Source organism: Dermacentor albipictus, chromosome 8 (genome assembly GCF_038994185.2).
Source record: "Dermacentor albipictus isolate Rhodes 1998 colony chromosome 8, USDA_Dalb.pri_finalv2, whole genome shotgun sequence".
Taxonomy (NCBI): Eukaryota; Metazoa; Arthropoda; class Arachnida; order Ixodida; family Ixodidae; genus Dermacentor; species Dermacentor albipictus.
The window spans coordinates 99534279-99557324 of record NC_091828.1 but is presented as its reverse complement, the minus strand read 5'-3'; the positions used below and the strand labels follow the sequence as shown (position 1 = coordinate 99557324).

General features: G+C 48.6%; 1 protein-coding gene across 1 annotated transcript in view; it reads right to left on the bottom strand.

Annotated features, from left to right (window-relative positions):
* Nucleotides 1–5278: 5278 nt before the first annotated feature.
* LOC139049294 (uncharacterized) overlaps nucleotides 5279–23046 on the bottom strand; it is an 88978-nt gene continuing 71210 nt past the window's right edge. The window contains exon 6 of the mRNA XM_070524672.1: nucleotides 5279–5419. Within this exon, the coding sequence (XP_070380773.1) occupies nucleotides 5279–5419 (141 nt within the window). The remainder of the gene's footprint in view (nucleotides 5420–23046) is intronic.

Here is a 23046-nt window from a genome sequence, read left to right as displayed (position 1 = left end):
CATATGAACAAGGGGGCAACGTTTGTCAAAAAAGAACGTTGAATAAACGTCCTGAATTGCGGGATAAAATCGCCACGTGCGATCTCGCCGCGGCGAAGCAATGTCACGTGACCACTTTCCACCCAAAAGAGACTACAGCGCTGGAGCTAACGGTCTCTAACAATCCTTACAGACTGACAAACGGCGTGCCGCAACTACCTACGCGGCAGAATAGGGCACGGAGCGCTCCGCATACTCCGCTCCGGAGACCACATAACACAACGACAAACCAAAGAAGAACCAATTAGGCATACGATAGCATGGACGCCGGGACACACGGGAGTGGCAGGGAACCAAGAGGCGGACAGGATAGCTCGATGGTACACTTATTACCGAGCATCCAACGTAGGCCACCTCGAGGAGACCGAACATGTACCCCAAGACTATTCGGTGATACTAAATTACTATAAACGGGCTCGTACCGTACCCAAACGTACTCAGCAATATTTATCCCACACAATACAATGACAAATGCCCCTGGTGCCACGAAACACCCACGCTGTATCCCATAACGTGGACATGCCAGAAGTTAGACCTGGTAGCGGTTATACCAAACCCGAGTGTAGAGCATTGGTAGGGAGTGCTCTCCAGCGATCGCCAGGTCGAACAAGAAGGTCTGATTTGGCGAGCACAACTGGCAGCAGCATCCAGCGGAGCCCTGGACTAAGGGCAACCGACCATTGTGCTGGAAGATGGACGAAGCCAAATGAAGACCGCAGAAGACCAGCGAATCTAGAACTAATAAAGTTTTTCACTCACTCACTCACTCACACTCCAGTTTCTGCCCTCTGGCGTCGTACTTTTAAGTAATCTGAGGTGAGTGCAAGGATTCAGGGCGAGCCGGGATGGCTGGTGGCCTCATAAGCTCTGTCTTCGAGTGTGCCTGGAATGTTTAATAATTCACACCCTTCAAAGCGAAAAAGGGTGAAAATCAATCTATAACTCGCACACTCACACCCTTTTTGGACGTGAAGGTTCATGCACGGATGAAGCTCACCATGTGTTGGATTTTTTGCCCAACCAGCAACGTATTCGGAGTGCGTGAGAGTGTACGCATTCCATCTGTGTTGATTTGCTGTCGTCTCTCGCGAAAGTCGAGTCCTCGACGTTTCGTTAACATCAGCACATCATTTTTCTGAACCGATTTTGTAGATATGTATAAGTTATGCCATGCAAAATATAACAGCCGCGTTTGATGCGGTTTTGTGGAAAACTATGTGCTTCACGTTGGGACGTGTTGTCCATTATCAAAGGTCAAATTGTAGCGAAGTAAGCGCACATTTATGCATGATATCCCAGCTTTCGTTCACAAAACCTTAAAAAAAGATGAAAGGATTAGTTCTGTGCGAATAAGAGTAAGTGCATGTCGTTCGGATTATTGTTCAGAAACCGCCAATATTTTTTTCTCAAAGGCTGAACTAGTTCTCATAACAGTGGTCATTCCTCTACGACTGGCTCTGTGAACGACTGACACTTTATTATTTTTCTGCTCTCTCCCCCTCATCTATTCTTCCCCTTTTCCCTTGCCGAAGTGTAGGGCCACCAGCCGGGTATGTCCTTGGTTGACTTCCCTACCTTCACTTTTCGTTTCTAGCTCTTTACCTCTCTCTTAGGCTCTCAATTTTCTTTCAAGTTTCTTTACAAGCTGATGCATTTCTTCAATTATTCTGAATTCAATTATTCTAAATTATTCTAAATTATTCTTCGAGTGAGGGAGCTTAGTGATGCGATGCATGTCCCACTCCTCGAGCCTCGCCTAATGCATCCAAACCAATTGTTACCGCCTTGGGAGTGGCAGGTCATAGAATGTGACATATCCTTTTTAGAGGTAACAAAACACGCACCAGAGATCGAAATACGAACTCATTTCGTAGAACTCCAGCACAAGCACTCCTGCGCAGAGTTCTACACAGACGCTTCGAAGTCTAATGCCGGGGTGTCGTATGCTGCCGTCGGCCCATCCTTCTCAGAATCTGATGTACTACATCCGGAAACAAGTATATTTACGGCCGAGGCCTACGCATTACTGACTGCTGTGAAGCATATAAGAAAATCAAAACTCCAAAAGTCAGCGATATATACAGACTCCCTAAGTGTCGTGAAGGCCCTGATGTCACTCTATACACACAAAAATCCAGTACTTCATGAACTATATTCCGTCTTGTGTAAAGCGTACATATCAAACCAGCATATCATTATATGCTGGGTGCCTGGCCATAGGGGCATCGAGGGCAACGTTCTGGCGGACGAGATGGCCACGTCTATAGCATCGCAAGCCGTTAACCCTACCGTTGAGGTGCTAATCACAGATCTGAGGCCTTTCTTGAGAAGGAGGCTGCGGGCCCACTGGCAACGCATGTGGGACGCGGAAAAGGATAATAAGCTCCACCTAATAAAGCCACAGTTAGGACTCTGGCCCTCTGCTACAAAATCGCGCCGAACAGATGTCCTATTCTGTCGTTTAAGAATAGGACACACATTTGGCACCCATAACTTTCTACTCACCGGTAGTGAACCTCCAACCTGTGGTAGATGCGGGGAGAGGCTGATCGTACTCCACGTCCTCCTGGAGTGTCGGGAAGCCGAATCTGAGAGAAAGAGACATTTTTCCTTAGCCTACCGACAGCACATTCCCCTTCATCCTGCGATGTTTCTTGGTCCAGAACCGCTTTTTTATACAGACACAGTCCTAGGTTTTTTCCGAGATGTAGTTTTACATGTTGTTAGTCCCATGCATTCGTAGCGCCTCCTCTCTCCCGAGGATGCCGCTGCGATAATTGCTTTGCATAACACATGCCTCCAGGCCCTGGTGTTTTTAAGGGCTCTAAGGAGGGAGAAGTGCTCTAGCATTTCTTATATTCTGATATAATTTACCTATCGTATCATTCTTTTTAAATGCATCGAAATGTTCATAGTACAGGTCATATGTTGTCGCCATAATTTTATTACACAGATTTTACGCACTTTAGAGCGTATATTTTAAGGCCCCTTTACTGTCACGTCACACCAATTTCATAGTAATCATAGTTGCACTGCACACCCACTACCACATACATGGCGCTCTTTGGCCATTCCTGGACCTTGCGCCATAAAACCCCGTACATCATCATCGTTTATGCACATCCATTTCAAAAGCACACACCTAGGAACGTGATGAAGCAGATCAGATTCCCTACTGATTTTTCTCCCTCTTTTTCTTCTTCTTTTTCTTTTTTTTAGGAGGGGGCTAGGGTGGGGAGGGCGGCAGTTTCGTCTGTTTTTGTAGTGGCCAGAGGACTTTCAGCTTTGATACAGAGGCGCCGATGCAGTGAGAGCGTGCTCTAGTGCAACTGCGTCACATTAATTGCCAAGTGATTCATTATACCCATGACCTATATATGGCACACTAAATTGAGATTAAAACCGAAGTGGCTGTTTGGAGGAGGACTGCAAGAGAGGCCGAGGGCACGGCAGTACATTGTAGATCAATTTGTGACAAATGTGACAAAATGCCGCTGTCATTACGTGACATATCCCATGAGACACCGAAAGAACTAAGTAACGACTGAAATACTTCGTTAATGGATAATCGAAACGTCTAAATGAAGTGTCAAGTTTAAACATCTGCATATACACTTCATTAAAATCTCCTGTGGCTGTGCTGATGCCACGTTTTTAGAGGTCTTAGAGGCTTCTTGAAGGAAATGTGTGAGAGCTTATATTAGACCTTTATCTTCAGTGGCAAATAAACTTGACATCTGTAGTCGCAAGTAATTTATATTAGAATTACTGATACTAGGCATTTATGGGATCGTAAGAAATTGGGCAAATGAGAGTTAACTTCAGCAGGATTCACACTTTCGACCCTGCATTCCTGAGTCAAGTGCCTTAACCAGTAGACCATGTGGGCTTTTTCAATTATTTATTTATTACATGGAAAACAATACGGACAATGAATTGTAGAGAGAACATCACACTCAAGACCCCTGGCAAACACATACATGCGTCCAACAAGTGGGCCCACTCAGGCGGAGGTTCCCACACAGCGTACACATTTATCACACAAGCTGCACTTTTACAAAAGGAAGATTTTGTAAATAGCGGGCTTTCGGCATGGCGATTATACAGTCTAAATCTCCAAAGGTGTGGTATAAAGCGAGTACCCACGACCGGTAGTAATGATATTTTAGGATAACAATAATGATAGGTGTAATGATAACTTTAGCAGCACGCCGCCACTGGTCGTATTGCTATTTCTTTTCGCTTTGCTGCTCCTCGTATTCATGCTGCTTCTCGGGAGTCCTGACTACGCATTGTCCACCCGTAGCGGTGCTGGAAGAATAATGAAATCAGCCACTTGGCTGGTTCTTTTATATGTGGAAGGCTTAATGACGTCACTCGCCATGTCGCAAGTCGCCATCGCCGCCACAGCTGGCACAACTGTAATCTTTATTGAGAAACCTATGTGCTGCGTGCTTCGTATTGTAATTAGGAGCACCTTGTCATCAAGGATGTGGTTTGGATACTTGCTCTTCATTGAAACGAATGCTGTGCTGTATACTCTGTGCGTGATAAGAAAGAATCTATACATTCTTCGCTTCAGTCGCTGAAGGTTTTTCTTTCTTTTAGTCGTAGAATGTTTTCTTTTTTCGTGAGGATGATGCCATGAAAATTCCCGACCAACCGCCAACAGCTTCGCTGTATTATAGAACTGGAAAACAAACGATCTCACACATTGTCTCACCGGTTGGTTCAATGGCTTGCCTCACCACATTCTGAGAATTTTGCTGGAAAGGAGCATTAGCTTGTTGCGAGCAAGTCTGTTTGTGCACTGTGAAGAGCACCACGCGGGCTTGCTATTGTCGTGCTTGACCATCGCACGCGCAAAATGGCTTAACAGCAGCACCTGTGCCTGCCTGGCTGGTGCTGGTACAGCCCGGACTATTGCCACGAAAAAACTCGGTCATACTGCCTTGTCTGCCAAACCTCCTCAGGGCATTTCTCTCCCGCATCACTGTGTGGCGCTAGCGTCTACAGCTGTGGGGCGACTGAAGGTTTAAATTCTGCGGTTGGGCACACGGGAGCAACCCTCGCTATATGCTCATTAACGCGAATAGCTTTCTAGATGAACTTGGCTACTCGCTCACATTGATAACCATCATTGATGAGTTCTGCAAGATTTGTTCTGTATTTCTAAAATCCGAGAGATCCGAAGAATGTGTTCGCAAACAAAAAGCTAAATGGACAGAAATGTTAACATTTACTCACAGATCTGCGTGTAAGCAAACCAACTGTTTGACGACATGGCATATGGGACAGATAGGTCTCCTGCAATGACGTGAATGATGAGGAATGCAATCTCTATGATGTAATACCAGAATGTCACCACCAACACGGTTCCCTGTAATAGAAAATACAGCAGGTAAATTTTCTGCCCATCTGCAGCAGATAAGATGCACTGAAAGTACAGCTCATTTGCACAGCGTGGGAAAGAAAATAGCAATGTCTGAGATGCATTGGTGAAAAGAAGCTCCGCAGTGAGTGACTTTGCGTGTTATGTCACAAATTACGTGATACGCTAGTCTGGTGTTTTATTCCAAGAATTTATTGAAGTGTGTATTGAGAAATACGAGAGGTCGCTATGGGGGGGGGAGGGAAAGGGCACCCTGGGAGTAAATAAAATGTCTATAATTTTGCTGGTAAATATTTTGACAAAAAATGACTGAATCAAACTAGAAAACATTCTAAGGTAATGACATTGCGAATAATTACTAATATCACTTCACGTGGCACACTGTCCTTTTATAAGAAAATAATTTAGTATCGAGCGCATTTAAGCGGAATATAATTGTCATTCAAGCTATTCATTAGATGCTTTTAGTGTAGCGTATAGTAGCAAAAATAAGGACTTCTGTGATTACACACTGTCTATGTCCAGTATAGGCAAGAGGTGATGGGGCTCTAGCTCACGATGCTGGATAGATTGCCAACAGCATTCAAGTCTTCAAGCATCTCCAAATGATGGACACACCGCCAAATTGTTTTTCTCTTGGCACATCCAGGAGGCACTCTCAGGGCACTTATTGAACGTCCAATGGTTTTATTTTGGTCACGTTAGCGTTCTGCTTGGTTCCGCTATACAAATTTGAACCGTGTACTGTAGCATATGACAGCGTTAGCTTTGCACCGCACGCTAAGGCTAGCAAACGCATTTAACGTGGAACTAAAATGCTTGTTCTGTGGATTTTCTTCTGCCCTTGCTTCACACTCTGATATTCGAGTGGCATGGCTACCAACCATTACTTTCGAACCAAGCGGCTGCGAGAGCAGAGCTTACTCCGACAGTCAAATGTGCCAAGTGATATCACGATCAAATTATCATTCTCTAGTTCATATCTCTACCCCGTTAGGAGCGCCATTCCAGCATCAGAGCATGTGCCGGCGCCGTTTGAATACCGACAAGTTAGACATTTCTGCAGGAGAGCGTCTCTGCACCCATCTCTGCACCCATGAAGTCATTTTGACGTACGTATGTCTTCAGAGACCCCTGTGGGATTCAGGGGGGTTAGTTGCCAGCACTCGCCATAAAAGCACCACGGCGAGACGTTTCCCAGAACTTGTGCGAAAACTTCCACTAGCAGGAGTCGAAGAATTGGTTCAAGCGTGCTCAGAAAGCAGACCGAGTCTATCGGCTCCAAGAGCCTGCTTATTGCTGATGTCAAAGTTTTGTGCCCTATGCCCATCCATTGTACTAATACGGTCAAGAAGCCAAGGGGTACATGGTTGGTTATTTAGAAGGGGGGATTAGCACATTTCCAGTGTTAGCGAACTCGTAAAGAATGCATGGATGGCTAGGGTATTTTAGCATAACTGCACAGGAGAAAAGTTGACCCACAGTGGGGAAAAATGGAACTAGGCCTAATTATAACCAGTAAATACTACACTAACAGGACAGAGGCACAGAAAATGATCGTATAATGCGAAATTAGAGATGCATCACTGACAATCAACAGGCATGTTAGAGATAAGGTTAAGTATGAAAGTATATGAAACAGGAAATAATGAAAGGAAGAAACAAATGTAATGATAATTCGAAGTGCAAGCCACAACTTTCGGATCCAGGTGCAGGATGTCAGAACAACTGGACTCATACATGTGCCGATGACTGTTATGAGCAGCACGTGGGAAAAGCTCAAAACATATAGCGATGAGAAGTACAATCATAGATAGACTGTGTGCTCTATAGAGAGCTATGTACGGGGCGGTAATTTTTATGTTTTCCAGTATATTTAGAAATTGCCTGCTGCAGATAACACAATTCTAGTCTTTGAGCTGGATTATTCACGGAGGCGAAAACACTTACACGAGAAATTAAAACTCATATTCATCTAAATAAAATACAGTAATTAACCTCCTAATTAATCACTTTATGGCACATACTGCAATTTGCAAATTGGAGCCGGTGAGCTTGCAAGTTGTATCGACTTTGAATGAATTCCCAGTATTACACTAGTTTGTAGATGTGCACGATCAAACATGCCGCAAAGTGAACTTTTGTTAAACTGACTCTATTAAAAAATGCACTTTTATAAATAAAAGAACAAAAGTAATTGAACCGTCCTACACTTTGGAAAATATACTCTCTAAACTGGTGTTATCCTAGAGATTCATCTTAAGCAGATACGTCTTGCTAACTCGCCACCTACAATTGATAATTTCAATATGTGCCGTAAAGTAACCAATTAAGAAGTTAATTGTTGAATCTTTAATTATTTGAATGGGTTTCGACTTTTCGTGCTACTAATGTCTACTGATAATTACAATGCTTGAATGACAACGATGAAATAATCACTAAGGCATGACGAAGAGGGCAGCACAGCATTGGATTGTGGACTGTACGATTATGATGGCATAGCAACAAAGAAATGCTGACGATAAGATGGAGGTGGCGAGAAGACATCAGAGTGACGACAACATACTTTTGCTGGAGGAGATGTCTGTATTTGCATATATTACGCGTTGCTTACAGACCGCCTCGGTTCGCACTAAATCCAGCTCCGGCTGATTGTGCATGTGTAACACTGGTGTAAGAACACAGATGTAACACATGGACCCAAAATTCAACACAATGCTGTGACATGCAGAATAGGTCTTGGGTCATTTGCCCGCCGAGGTATGTGAAGCTCGCCTTTTGACGAACTGCGACGTATGGACAGGCTCTTAAGGTAATGCCACAGCGCTGTGACAGCACAATACCTGAGTGGCCTACCTATCCTAATGCAAGCACCAACAAAGACCGGCAGTATTTTAGCACCCCAGGGAGGAAAATTTGCCAGTATATTGATTGACCGTTATGCCTACTTCTCTCGAGAAAACCCAGCTGCAAGGGTATAATTACTAACTACAATATAACAGACAAGACGTTTTAATCTTTGGGATGCTTCTTGTATGTGTGACGGCCAATCGTTTTCCTCACATGACATCTTTGAGAAATATGCACTAATTCGTCACAAACATAGGTCACAAGTATATCGTGGAAATACTTGCCGGGCCGCCTGGCCTGAGTTTTCCTGTAGCCTCCACGGCCTTCCACATCACTGCTGTTTCAAGCAACACGTGACCCGAAACCAAAACTGCGTGAAACTTAGGGTAATCTTTTGGTCCACACCAAGGCAGCAACGCGAGGAATACCTGTGCAGTCGTTTCATAGTTCTCAATATTAGAAAGCCTTGCATCGACTTGTTCCACAGCATATAAAGGGAGATGTGCTTCTGCATCCGCAGCAGCACTCCACCTAAACTTTTCTGTTACAGCGCGTTTTGCAAACGCCTGTATCACAAGCGTTCCTGTCCAAAATCCGGTATCTTTCTTTTGTGGCATGACTTCAGAAAGACTCGGTAACACTCGGGTAACCTGAAAGTAGCAAACAGTGAGGCCAACATTAAGAGCAAAGGAATAATGGCACATCGGAATTATAAACACTCGATCACACAACTTTGCTGGAGTGCGATAACACTCGAACTAGGGGAAGGGGGGAGGTGTCTATAAGACGCCATAGTGGTGCGCTTGGGATCAATTTCTACAACGCGCGTTTCTTCAACGCACAACATAAACCGCGGCAAATGAATGAAGGCCATAGGCGGAAAGTTCATTTTTCCAGGAGGGGGGGGGGGGGGGGGTAGGCGACCAGCTGCTCGGGTCCCAAAAGAAACTCAAGAAACCTTTAATGATGCGAGTAACAGAACCCACTGGTAATGGTGGGGGGAGTAGGCTTCGGCATCGCCCAGGGAGAGGGTTCGGGTCCCGGTGCCCTGCCGTCGCGTTTAGAAATGTAGTTTCCTGCAGGATGCTCACGAGCAGAGTGTCGTATCCAGTGAGCCATTTTGCTCAGTGGGGTAGCAACAGAGGCGGCCGTGGGCCCCGGGTGCAAGGGGCTAGAGGGGGGGGGGGTGTCATGTACGTCTGAAGACACCTGGGAAATTGTCGATATCTTCGACTACAGCTGGCGGGGGGGGGGGGGGTGCGTGACAGGAGACCTATGGGCCCCGGGTGCCAGACGACCTAGCTACGCCACTGCGGTCACTGCAGTCGAGAGATATATTTTCCGACACCAGCTGCTCACAAATATATTACTCACATTTAGACCATCTTCTTCCTCCACCAAGCTGGCACCCCCACTTTCCGAGTACGTGATGACTGTCTTTAGTAACACTGCTGCTTCCAGTACGAAGAGCACTGTGACGCAAATCAAAGACTTCATGTCTTCTCAAGTACTGGGTAGTGCGTGCAGTTATAGCACGACCCACTACGGGTGATTGGCCATGAATCGGGCGGCAGTGGGTTGGAAAAGAATAAATACCTAAATAGGATCTATTTTACTGAAAATGCGATATCAAATTAATTCTAATCGTTAATAATAATTTTCATGCTATTGTTTCTTAAAATTAGAAGTTTATATTTTGGTTTATTGTTTTCGAAAATAAGAGTAAAATTAGCATGGAAGTCTACTTGTTTCCATTATAAAATTATATATGGCATCACATACGTTCCTATAACAGTGTCCTAGTGCCGACGCCCCCAGAGACAGAATGATCGGTAGCGTAATGGCTAATCTAAGTTGGTGGAAGGGACCTTCTAGAAGTCGTTTTCTATGCACGTTGAACCTACGACACTATATAAAGAAATGATCCATAGTTTCGGGTTCATTGCAGTAAACACATTTAGGAGAAGGTGCCAAAGTAGACCTATGGGAATAGAAATTAAGCCGTGGTATTCGGCAACGCAGATGCGTAAATGAAACTTCAAATTTTCTTGTTTCACACCATCCGCTGTGCCAAGGAAATCTAAGGTGCTGAAAATAGGCGTTATCTAATACACATGATTTGGCATGTTCTTCTTGAATGGAAAAATTTTTAAATCTTGCAGAAGTGACGTATGCCGAAGGTTTTAGGATCCTCAGTACCGGACCTTTAGGAGATACCGCTGCTAGTGCGTCTGCTGACTCGTTTAAAGTGAGCCCCACGTGCCCTGGCACCCATACCAGGTGGATGAGGCGTAAATGTTGGGGAACCAATGAATGAAAATGAATGAATGAATGAATTGGGCACAGATAAAGCGGAGCCAACAGACAAGGAGTCGGTTAAGATTACGGCTGAATGGCCAGGACCCTAATCATGTTCTTCTCCGGGATGTTGTGTCCCTCGAGGGTCACCTCCGGTGTCGCTTGCGTTGGGTGCTTGCCGAACCTGAGGAGCTCCGACTTCTCCGTGGAGCATCGCAGTCCCCTTTCTCTGGTGTAGTTTTCCACGCAGGTCGCCGCTTCCTGCAGTTTTTCTTGCTTCTCTCCGAGGGATCCTTGGGTGACCCAGATTGTGACGTCGTCGGCGTATATCGCGTGCTGGATGCCTCGGATCTCCTTAAGTTTTCTTGCCAGGCCAATCTTTGCCACGTCGAAGAGGACGGGCGATATGACGGATCCTTGGGGTGTGCCCTTGCACGGCGTGGGGAAGACGTTGCTTCTCAGCTCGCCCAGCCACACCATCGCCGTTCTGTTGCTCAGGAAGTCCCTGACGTAATCGTGCACTCCCTTCCCGCAGTTGGTGTTGTTGAGGCCCTCCATGATGGCCGCGTGGCACACGTTGTCGAAGGCCCCCTTTATGCCGAACACGCACCTATAAAGCGAGATATAAGAAGGAAGAAGAAGCATGTGCTTGCTGCGTTAAAGCTAGGGAAACGACGGAGCACATTTCATTAGAATGTGAAGACGTCTACCCAGCGGTCGATTTAGGCACCATTGGACTCCTTGAAGCCCTTGGGTTCTACGGGAGCAGTGGTAAAGCAAACAGGTCCGCAAAAGACATTAGTAAGAGGCGATTGGAGTATTGGTGGAAGAAAAGTAGGGAAACGACAAAAGACGGAGACGTACAAAAGCACAGTTCGCAATTAGGGGATCAGAAAATTTGGACTTGGTAGTTCACAGCCTTTTTTTTCTTTTTTCATTGGTTAACCTAGGTAGGATATTAGGCAGCATAGTAGCAAGAGCTTGGTGGCGCAACCCACCGCCCCGTTCCAAAGGGGATGCTCATAACATCCATCCGATGCATGGTACGCGCCGCTGGCTTTGAGCATACGCAGGCCTGCCGTGCACGCAACACGTCGGCCTTTCAGCGGTGTTGTTGCAAGCAGTGGTTTAGCTCATTAAACGCTAGTCGAACGAGACTACGGCTGACAGAATGCAATTTTAAGCCGCGGTGGTGTAGTGGTTAGGGCCGCCGTTTGTTGTGCCCAAGGATGAGGGATGGTATCCCGGCCGCGGCGGCCGCTTTTCGATGGAGGCGAAAAACAAGGCGGCCGTTTGCTGTGCGATGTTAGTACACGTCAAAGAACCCCAGGTGGTCGAAATTGCCAGAGTCCTTCATGCCTCCACTACGGCATCTCTCATAGCCTGAGTCACTTTGGCACGTGAAACCCCACAAACAAAACCATTAAAATGGAGTGGTTGCCTCTGCAGCAGAGTACATGACTGACCGTCATGCACTCTGCTGGCTCTCATTGCTACATGATCCTACAGGCCGCCTTGGTCGATTGGCTTTGAGGCTACACGAATTTTCATATTCCGTGTTGTACAAGTCTGGACGCCTGCACCAAGATGCTGAGAGCATGTCGCGTTACCCTGTTGACGACTCTGACTCCTAAATTGCCAGTGCTTCTTGCGTATTCTCTGTATCACAGCTGCTTCATTTCGCCGACGAGCAACGCCGTGACGCCTACATCAAAGCACTCATCGACCGTTTTGAACACTCTCCGGCCGACGCCACTCTACGCCGCTTCGTCCTCCGCGACGGTACTCTGTACCGTCGTAACCTTCATTCGGGCGGCTCTGATTTCCCACTTGTCATACATCTCCGCTCCACCGTTCTAGAAGAGCTTCACGACGCACCAACGGCAGGACACTTCGGCGTATCTCAAACATATATGACCGCGCACGTCGGCGTTTTTTCTGGCCGGGCCTTGCCCGTTCCGTACGACGTTACGTCGCTGCTTGTGAACTTTGCCAGCGACACAAGAAGCCTTCCCAGCGCCCCGCTGATTACCTGCAGCCGCTCGAAATTCCTGCCGAGCCCTTCCATCGTGTCGGCTTAGACCTTCTGGGCCCATTTCCAGAATCCACATCAGGAAACAAGTGTCTTGCAGTCGCGGCGGACTACGCGACCCGCTACGCCGTAATCCGCGCTCTTCCGACCAGTTGCGCAACTGATGTTGCGAACTTCCTCTTACATTGTCATTTTGATTCATGGTGCTCCGCGTCACTTGCTAAAAGACCGTGGCCGTACGTTTTTGGCCAATGTCATCGACGAAATCATGCGTGCCTGCTCAATACAGCATAAATTTACCACCTCCTACCACCCCCAAACGAACAGCCTTACTGAGCGTTTGAACCACACCCTTACAGACATGCTATCCAAATATGCTTCAGACGACCACCGTGACTGGGACCTGGCTCTACCTTACATTACCTTTGCGTACAACTCATCCCGTCTCGGAACTGCTGGCTTTCCCCCGTTTACCTCTTGTATGTCCGCGAGCCGACGCTACCACTGGACTCTGTACCTCCATCCGCCACAGCTTCAACTAGCTATTAGGCCCATGATGCAATCGCCCATGCTGTCCATGCTCGCCAACTTGCGCGCGCTCGTCTACAAGTGTCTGAAGACAAACAGAAGCAACGCTACGACCTCCGTCACCATATGTCCATTTTGTGCCCGGCACCTTGGTGTTGCTTTGGTCACCATCGCATAAAGTTGGCCTTTGTGAAAAAGTGCTTTCCGGTTACACAGGCCCATATAGCGTGCTTCGCAATGTGACCGATCTCATCTATGAAATCGGTCTAACCACGCCCACCACGTCCTCCGCTGTGACAACCAGTGACATTGTGCCCGTAACCCGACTCAAGCCCTACAACTCTCCACGCGCCTTGGATATTTAACAGCACCGTGACGGCGCTTTTGCCACCGGGGGGGGGGGGGGGGTAGAGAGGTTAGTATTAGGATATCATCGAGCGATGCTCAAGCGACGAGCTGCCGCGAGAACGACGAAGTTGGTCAGTGCCCTGGGCGCGAGTGAGCGTCGGCGTGGCTGCCGTGCTCCAGTGTAAATAGCCTGTGAACACCCTCTTTCGTCTGTGTCTTTCCATGCGTAACAATATCAACATGTAACCAGAAATTCAAGGACCATCGTTAAGCCTCCACCGGCAATCTAGACATCGCCCGTTCAGCCAAAAGCAAACACTTGGAGCGCACTAGGGAAGTGTGTTGACTGCTTCAATTAAATTATGGAGCTTTAGGTGCCAAAACCACTTCCTGATTATGAGGCACGCCGTAGTGGCGGACTCGGAAATATGGACCACCTGGGGATCTTTAACATGTATCTAAACCTGAGTACACGGGTGTTCTCGCATTTCGCCCCCATCGGAATGCGACCGCCGTGGCCGGGATTCGATCCCGCGACCTCGTGCTTAGCAGCCCAACACCATTGACTGCTTGCTGCGACGGCGGAGTGAAACGGACATGTAAAACAGAGAATCAAAATGGCGGCAGCAACAAAGGTCTTTATTTACGCTTTTAAAGCACTTCATGCCCTGTGCAACATATATGACAAGTTCGAAACCCTCGTCACGTTATCAACTAGCCAAACTTTCTGCAATAACATTGCGTGAGACAGCCGTGGACTTTGAAAAAAGTGTGGTAAGCCACGACCGTATCAAAGCAGCTGCGCCAAGTTTGTTTTTATGATGATACTCAAAGCTTTGAGAGGTATTCAAGACGTTACTCATAATGCTCCAGCTATGTCCCACCAAGACGAAGAATGTCTTAATTTTCGAGAACAGAAATGATTCACGTTGGGCGTGATGCGTGGAGCACTTGAGACATAGTACTGTGAGAAGGAAGACGATGATAAAAGCAGACGATGGACAATGACGTCGTTGCTGACTGTCGACAAGAAAACAACAAGATTATTGGCGAAAGTTTCACCTCGCGTACACCTGCTTCACGAACTGTGTCTTATACGCAGGCACGTCGGTGTGATAGAAATAAAAGTGGATACAAGTAAAAGGTGAGAGCCCGCACCGCTAGGTACAGTACGAAGCGCTTCAGCTATCGTCAGGTGCACTTTGTACTGGAAACACGGTCACATATGGCCTTCGTAGTGGCGTGCGCCATTTAACTAAGGCGAGTCAACGTTTCAGCAGGGAAAAGAAGCACTGGCTGCATAAGCTCGTACGTCGCTTGCTGCAAGTAAGTTAGTCGGTGCGCACCTTCAGGAAAACGGCAGTGTATCGTTATACTACATACTTCAAGTGCATGTAGGTTTACCGTGTAGCAGTGGACTGATGTGCATGCATCTTGACCTGCAGTAGATTATAGGTCCATTTGATTCACCTGCACTTCCTGAACAAGATATAGCACTAGTCACGGCTAGAGCCCGATGGTACGGGTTCAGCCTTATCCATACAACCTAATCAGTTCAGCATGCCGGCATCTGCACGCTACCGCACGTGAATCACTCAGTTCAGTCTTCGCGGAGGACAACTGTTCGCTGCGCTCGCCAGAGACGGCAGCCTTCGTGCAGCCTGTACCATGCCGGTTCCGCATGAGTTCGGGCAGTGAAGATTGCGTGTGCCACTCGTGGTATAGCGCGAGACCGAGCGGCACTGGATGCAACGCCTTGAACGTCATACACTTTCACGATTGTAAAGGATTTCCCCGGAGTACGGGTTGTCTGGAGGGCGTTCTTGGAAGAAGGTGATGGAATGACATTACACCAGTAGTGTGCGTCGTACAGAGGTGAACGAGCGTGTCAGGGTCCCACCACATCGGCTACAGTCAGGTACTGGCGAATGTGCAGCCAGCACTCGTGGTTCAGTTTGTCGAACTGCGTGACGCCGTCCTCTCGTGCGTGGCACACGACTCGTCTCTGCACGACGCCGATCAACCGCATGAATTCGTGCACGTCGGTGAGGCACGGACGCCGCAGGGCTGCTCGGATCAAAGCCACGGCTGCGGCCTCGTCGCTCAGTGCCGCCCTGCGTCGAACGTTGTCCACGAGCTTCGGGTGCTCCGAAACAAGCTCAACGGCGCAAGCGCAGTAGGGATCCTGGTCTCCCAACACGAACCTGGTCGCTCGCTCAACCAGGCTGCAGTTGCGTCGAACGATGTCCTGGACGGCGAAGGTGTTGTTGGTGTGAGGTTTTACGCAGAAGGGAATGTCTAGGCGAAGCAGGGTGAAGTTTCGGTGAAATCGTGGCAAGAGATGGCGCAGGAAGACTGCTCTGTTATCGTCTGCTGAGAGTTTGAGCGTGAGCTCGTGGAGGCGTCGGTTGCCGAAGACGGCGTCAGCGAGCGCTTGACAGTCCTGGTCACGTAAATTTACCGACCACTCCAAGCTTATCTTGGTAAGGCTTAGATTGGAGCAGAGTGCCGTGCACATGTCGGAGAGAGGCTGAGCTAGGGGCTCATCGTCCCAGTCGTCGTCGATGTCAACATTGATGTCCACCCGGATTTCCTTCAGCGCGGACGCACTTTTTATGTAAGTGGCCAGTGTTGCGTAAAGAATTTCGTCCAAGAAATCTACAGACACGCGAAGTGATGAGATGCCGTTGTAAGCAACAAGGTGATGGAAGAAACGCTGCACAGCGGCTGCGTCTTCGGAATGCGGCACATATACAGTGATGGCTGTCACCTCAGGAAAGTCGGAAAGCGTCGGCGTATCCATGTGCTCAACGTAATAGTCCGCGATGTTGAACTTGTGGACCAGTCCGCTCTTACGTATCGCACTGCAGACTTCTTCCAGCCTGTCAACATCCGGAAGATTACGCAGCGTCACGCTTTCAAGGCGCTGCTTGTTCACGAGAGCTTCAAGTAAGAGACAGCAGTTTTCGGTGGTGGACCACGAGACGTCGAGGTCCAATTTCTGTAGCGAGTCGTTTTCCTTCAGCGACGAGATCCAGGATCGATCGTCGGCGGCCTCTACGCCTTCGTCCATTACGTTGGCCATCGCGTCAAGCCGCAGCCTCAAACAGCGCAGCAAGCGGTTGCGCGAGACGACCGTGACGAACCGCTTGCAGTAACTGCTCGTCCCCAGCCACTTGGCGTCTAGCTCTTGCAGCGTCGACATTGCAGCGATGGCTTCGGCCAGCGCCTGCAACCAGATGAATTCATTATTGAAGTGCGGCCCTCTCAGAGTGAGCTTCCTGAGCGTTGCGTTTTGTTTCAACAGATAATCTTCGAACGACGGCGATGACCCGTACAACGGACCGGAAGCGAAGACGCAGTCTCCAACGGCGACGTCCGTGATGGTGTGGTTCATAATGAGAGCTTCGACGAGCTTGCTCGACGTGAGCTGGCTCATTTGCAGCTCCGCTACGTTAAGCGACGTGAGTCGGGCATCCCATTGTTCCAGCAAGCGGACGGGGATCTTCTTGCTGTCCAAGGATTGCACGTAGCCTTGCGGGAACCGGATCGCTCCGCTGCATTCCAGAGAGTAGGCCTTGGCGGCGAACTCGTGGAATACTTCTGGCTGATCGCTCGCGACACCGAAGACGGCGAGTCTTTCCAAACTCGACGAAAATTCCATGGCATCGGCAAGCATGCCGGCGTTCGCCACGGCGTAGTTCAACTCCGCAGAGACGATGCATCGGTGTACTCTGAGCAGGCAGCGCAAGAAGGCGAAGGGTGCTTCCTGGTCGCTTTGGCATCTTGTGCAATACGGGAATATCTTGCAAACGCCAGACACTGTCACGACGCTGACGTCCCCGAGCTGGCCCCGCGGGTCTTCTCTTAGCTGAAGGCCCAGGTTCCACAGTACCTTGTTAAAGGCTCTCAGGTGCTGCTGTAGGTGACAGAAGCGAGTCTGGCCCCGCGTGCAGGAAAATATAACTGTCCCGGCATCAACGTTCTCGCACTTTAGTGAAAGCAAGGATAACGGGAGAAGTGCCGAAGTCCTCGCCATTTGGAAATCCAACGTGCGCTTCTACTGAGCGTATTTCTTTAGTAAAAGCGGTGCAGTTGCATGAAATTCTGGCTTCTTATATTGAACAGTGCATAGTGAACAGCGCATGAGGCAAGAATGCGGGCGAATCTTTGTAATGCGGCCAAATTTAGGAGGCGGGTCACGAGGCCAAATGCTAGGATGATAACAGACGTGGCATTCTTTTCGAGAGCTCTTCGTATTCTGCGATATGTGTGTTACCGGTTTGCCGTATCTACGCTAGCACGCGTGCTCTGTGTATACGACGTATTTTAAGCGTTTTTAGAACTGCCTGACGCAGAAACATGATTGACAGCACTGCGCATACGTGCTTTTATCGCACCAAGTTGTCTATCATTGCCTCGGCGCAGGGCAAAGATTGCATAAAAACCCAATATGACCCGTAGTGGGCGATTCGAAATGGTGTTGATCAGAAGGCAGCTGTACATATATTTAGCGAAACAACTTTCGGCAGTATAGGAATGTTCTGCAGATATCGTGTGTGGTCTGAGCATGGATGTAATCAAGATGGAACAGTTTAGTTTGACGCGAAGCATATAAATGAAAGATTATTCAGAAATAGTTGCTGTTCATACTGACGGAGTACTTGTTAGTTGTTTCACTTTAGTACTAAAATTCGGAATAACCCGTATCGAGGGTATAACTCAGTGAATAAGGGCTGTTTTCCAGCATTTGAGTCCCTTAAGTGAATTGTGCTAGAGAAAAAAAAATGATAGCGCTTGGAATTACCGGAGGTGAGCCCAAGATGCACTAACTGTAGAAGACCATGGGAGACTCTTTGAAGGACCGTAGCATTGCAACTATTCCTTTCTTTTTCCTTTTCTTTCCTTCTTTCTTTCTTTCTTTCTTTCTTTCCTTCTTTCTTTCTTTCTTTCTTTCTTTCTTTCTTTCTTTCTTTCTTTCTTTCTTTCTTTCTTTCTTTCTTTCTTTCTTTCTTTCTTTCTTTCTTTCTTTCTTTCTTTCTTTCTTTCTTTCTTTCTTTCTTTCTTTCTTTCTTTCTTTCTTTCTTTCTTTCTTTCTTTCTTTCTTTCTTTGATAGTGAAGTTGAATACCTCGACCGTCCAAGGAAATTTTCGTATCGTTGTGGTAAGCAAAAAAGATTCCATATGTGGGCCGATCCCGAGAATAGTGGAACGCCGGCTTGACCCGCGGCGGAGGTGAAGTACGCGTTAAGCACTCCCCATACGTGGGCCGATCCCGAAGTTAGTGCAATGCCGGGCCGACCCACGGCGGAGCTGAGACAGGCGTTAAGCACTCCCCATACTTGGGCCGATCCCGAAGAAGTTGCAATAACGGCGCGACCAGGGGCGCAGATGACACAGGCGTTAAGCACTCCCAATGCGTGGGCCGATCCCGAAGCTAGTGCAATACCGACCTAACCCGCGGCGCAGATGAATCAGGCGTAAATTACTCCCCATACGTGAGCCGATCCAGAAAGTGCAATACTGGTCCGACCCACGGCGGAGGTGAAGCAGGCGTTAAACATTGCCCATACGTGGGCTGATCCCGAAGCTAGTGCAATACCGGCTCGTAGTAGTATTAGTAAGTGATTTTAGAATGAGAAAAGAAGAGATAAGTGCACAGTACCGTGACTGTCTCTCGCTTAGGAGGTCACCTCAAATGTACTGCGCGGGGGAAGGTAACGGGAATAAAAGAGTGAAAAAAACTCTGAAAACTGAAAAAAAGGACCAGCCCTGCCCCTACCGGTAAATTGGAATAAACAAAGCCTGCTCTGCGTGCACTGGACCTTCGTCACGATAAAGTGACCCACAGATAACGGTGCCGGATTGCATAGGCCTGCCGCTCACTCAGCCCGGGTTCTTCTAGTTGCTGTCCGATTGCCTGAGCACGGGCGGCTTTAACGGCTGGATCGGCACGCCCAGGGCGAGCCCTTTCACGGGCGAGTTCTCGCTGCCACTCGTCGAAGGCTGCCAGTTCTTCGGGGAGCGCACACCACGTGGCAATCGCGTCCGTTTTCCGAGAATGAACTTAACGGAAAGGAAGCCAGAGCGGCAGGCGCGAAACCCTTTCCTGCCTTCTTAGCCCTTTCCCTCCCCGCAGGAAGCGAAATGGCTCTGCTTGGTTGCCCTCGTGGCGTGAACGCGCGCCGATGCCGCTTTAATCCTTGGTAATTATTCACGCACGGGCGCCGGCACAGCTGCGAACACTTCAAACCGCCCTTTCCAGCCACTGCTCTGCTGTGGAAACAAGTGGCTTTTATTTTCTTGCGCAAACACAACGCCTCGGAAACTTTGAGCCAACGTAAACTTCGCTTGAGAAACCCGATTGTATTTGCTAAACGGATTCATGTGTCGATGTCACCGGTCAGGCCTTCGGTGCGTAGGAACATTCGACGTCACCCCCCGTTACAGACGCAAAGGTTTCAATCGGACCTGTGCGACCCGACTAACAGTGTGGTTCAGTGGATCGTGTCACCCCTCAATGTGACCCGAGTTCTTGTATTCCCGAACACACTCTTCTTTCCCCCCATCATCTTTCTATCCAATTTCCTCCTTTTTCACAGCGCTGACCAATGTTGAGGAGTCAACCACGCGCTGCAGACAGTTACGGTGAGGTCAGCAAACTTTCCTCTTCGGCTTTCGAACTCTCTCCTATATTCCGAGGTTTACACGGGCTACGCTCTTCTGTATGAGGGGTGTCACTGAGATAGAGACTAACAAACATAAAAAATCATAGAATTAAAGGCTTTTGTTGCGGTAGCATTGGTCAACATCAAAGCACATCAGCTGATACGAGCGTACAACCATTATAGTAGAGGAATGCAGTGACTTGTTGAGGCTAAAGATTGTTTTATTGAGCCTGGTTGTAACTCAGGGGAAAAAAGCAGCCTAAAGATTGTCACGACTGTAAATCGGAGCTCGTCCGAAACATTGTTGCTGCGTCAATAGTGACGTCATTAGCGCCATGCCGTACAATATTTTGCGCACCTGCACGCACGCCTGGGGTTTTGTATGAGAAGCTGTCCAAGATTTCGTGGTTGGTTAACTAACTGGTAATTTTCATTATTTTAACACATGGCAGTGTCAACACGAAATAAGAGTCATTTGTCAAGTAATGGCCAATCCTAGTTTCAAATGATGCTGGCAACCCTTTTAGCCGCGGCATCGCATGTGCGGAATCGCTGGTACAAATCTGCACGGGTTGATGCGATCCACTACTTGTACGAAGGAAACGTGCCCGATTCATCTGTTCACAGTCCAAGCTGCGCATATTTCGGTGCGATTTCGTTGAAGCAACGTCGGGATGTTACATTTAAAAAAACCATCGCAACGTTTTATCAACAGACGCCGACGGCAAACAGCCTATCAGCAGCCCAATGAAAGAAGCAGTCAGAAGCGCATACGAAAGATTGATGTTAAGAAGGAACAACCTTTATTAAAACTTCTCTAGGTATGCTCTCACCATGTGTCATTAGTTGCAGCTGGGCATATCGCCCTGTCCGGAAGCCGCTGAGGCGGCAGACGAAAATTAGTGATAAAATATTAAAAAACCCTCTGTTTATCAGCTTGCACACGGGACGTACGCAAACAGTCATCTTATACCAAAGGTCACAATGATGTTCGCGTTAAAAAAAACGTTAAAGACGGCCCAAGGTGTCAAGCCAGGGCATGCGACTAAGCGTGCTAAGAAAAGGAATAAAATGAGAGGAATAAGATGACTATCATGATAATGGATACGGAAAAAATGAAACGGAATGGCTCAAACAAACAACTGCCGCGTGCAGTCCACGTCGCAAAATCACATTTTGCCAAAAACTAATCTCCGGTCACATATGTCGCCTACGGTATTAGTCAACAAGGGAGCGAGTTCTGATTGATACACGCAAGTCACTGACTAGCTCACGGCACACTGCATCAGGAAGCGTAACCGCTCGAGACACAATCGAAGCACGTGGCGACAAGCGCATCCTTGTTTGACTTTAGACGGTACAGAACGTTCTCTTGTGAACGCGCAAATCGGGCTCATTGGGGAGCAGAATCCAAATCCAGCGTTTGGCGAAGGTGCGACACACAGAATGCCTTGAACTCCCTTCAGGTTTCCAATACGTCGGCTACCTGCAGGTATTGGCGAATGTAACTCCAGCAGTCGTAGTTCAATTTGTCCAACTGCATGCCGCCGTCTTGCCGGACATTGCACTCGACCCGCGTCTTGACAACGCCGGTCAGGCGCATGTACTCGTGAAGGTCGGCAAGGACGACACTCCGCTCGACGGCACTGACCATGGCCGCAGCTTCGGCCTCTCCTCCTAGCGACGCCCTGGCTCGAACGTTGTCGACGAGTACCGGCTGCTCCGAGAGGATCTCGAATGCCCGCGCGCAGTAGGGGTTGCGGTCGCCCAACACGAATCTGGTCGCTCGTTCGACGAGACTGCAGTTACGTCGCACGATGTCTTGGGCAGCGAACATCTCGGCGTTGGCCGGTGCGCAAGCGTAGACTTCCAGGCGAAGCAGGTTGTACTTGTGTGCCATTCCTGGCAATAGACACTCCAGGAAGGTCGCGCAAGATTCTACCTTGAATCCTCTCAGACAGAGCTCGTGAAGACGTGGATTCGTAGCGGCACGGGCTAGTACCGGGTAGACGTCAGTGCGCAACTGTACCGCCGACTCGAGCCTGATCTTGGTGATTCCGAGGTTCGAAGACAAGGCTTCGCACAAGGCGGACATGCAGCGATCGAAGGGAGTCTCAAAGCGGGCGCGAAACAAGATGGCGTGAAATTGGTCGACCCGGACACTGAGCTCAATTGCTTTCAACGCAAAGGCGCTTCTTATATAAGCGGACACTGACTCATAAATGTCGGCGTCGAAGATGTCGAGAAATACGGTAAGCGATGTGATGTGGTCGCAAGAAGCCAGGACATCCAAGGCGAATAAAAAGTCAGTCGCGTCGAGATAGTACACGTAAATGAGAATGACGGCCGTCACTCGGCTGGCAGATCTCGAGGTCCTACGCGATGGTCCCCGATGCCGACCATGCAGGCGAGTCCGCACTCCCGTATGATGCCACAGACCTCGCGCAGGCCACCGTCGTGGGGAACACTGTGCAAGGTCAATTTCCGGATGGAGTGGTTGCCCACGAGTGCTCGCAGTAAGACTAAGCAGTCTGCGGTTGTGGACCATGAAATGTCGAGGAGCAACTCCTCCAGAGTTGTGTTTCTCTGCAACGCCGCGGCCCAAGCGTGAATGTTGACCGTGTACGCGGGTACAGTTGGGCACACAATCATCAGTCCATCGGGGAAACCCGTGAATCGCAGGCTTAACGTCCGGATACTGCGGCTCCCGGCGATCACTCTCATGAAGTACACGTAGTCTCGGCTGCCGCCATGAAACTGCACCGCCAACTCTTGCAGCGTCTCCATTGAGCAGATGGCGTGCACGAGAAGGTCGCACCCGGGTGTGCTATCGAAGTAGACCGCTCTCAGGGTCAGTTTACGAAGCGTCGCGTCTTCCTTGGTCAGGTACT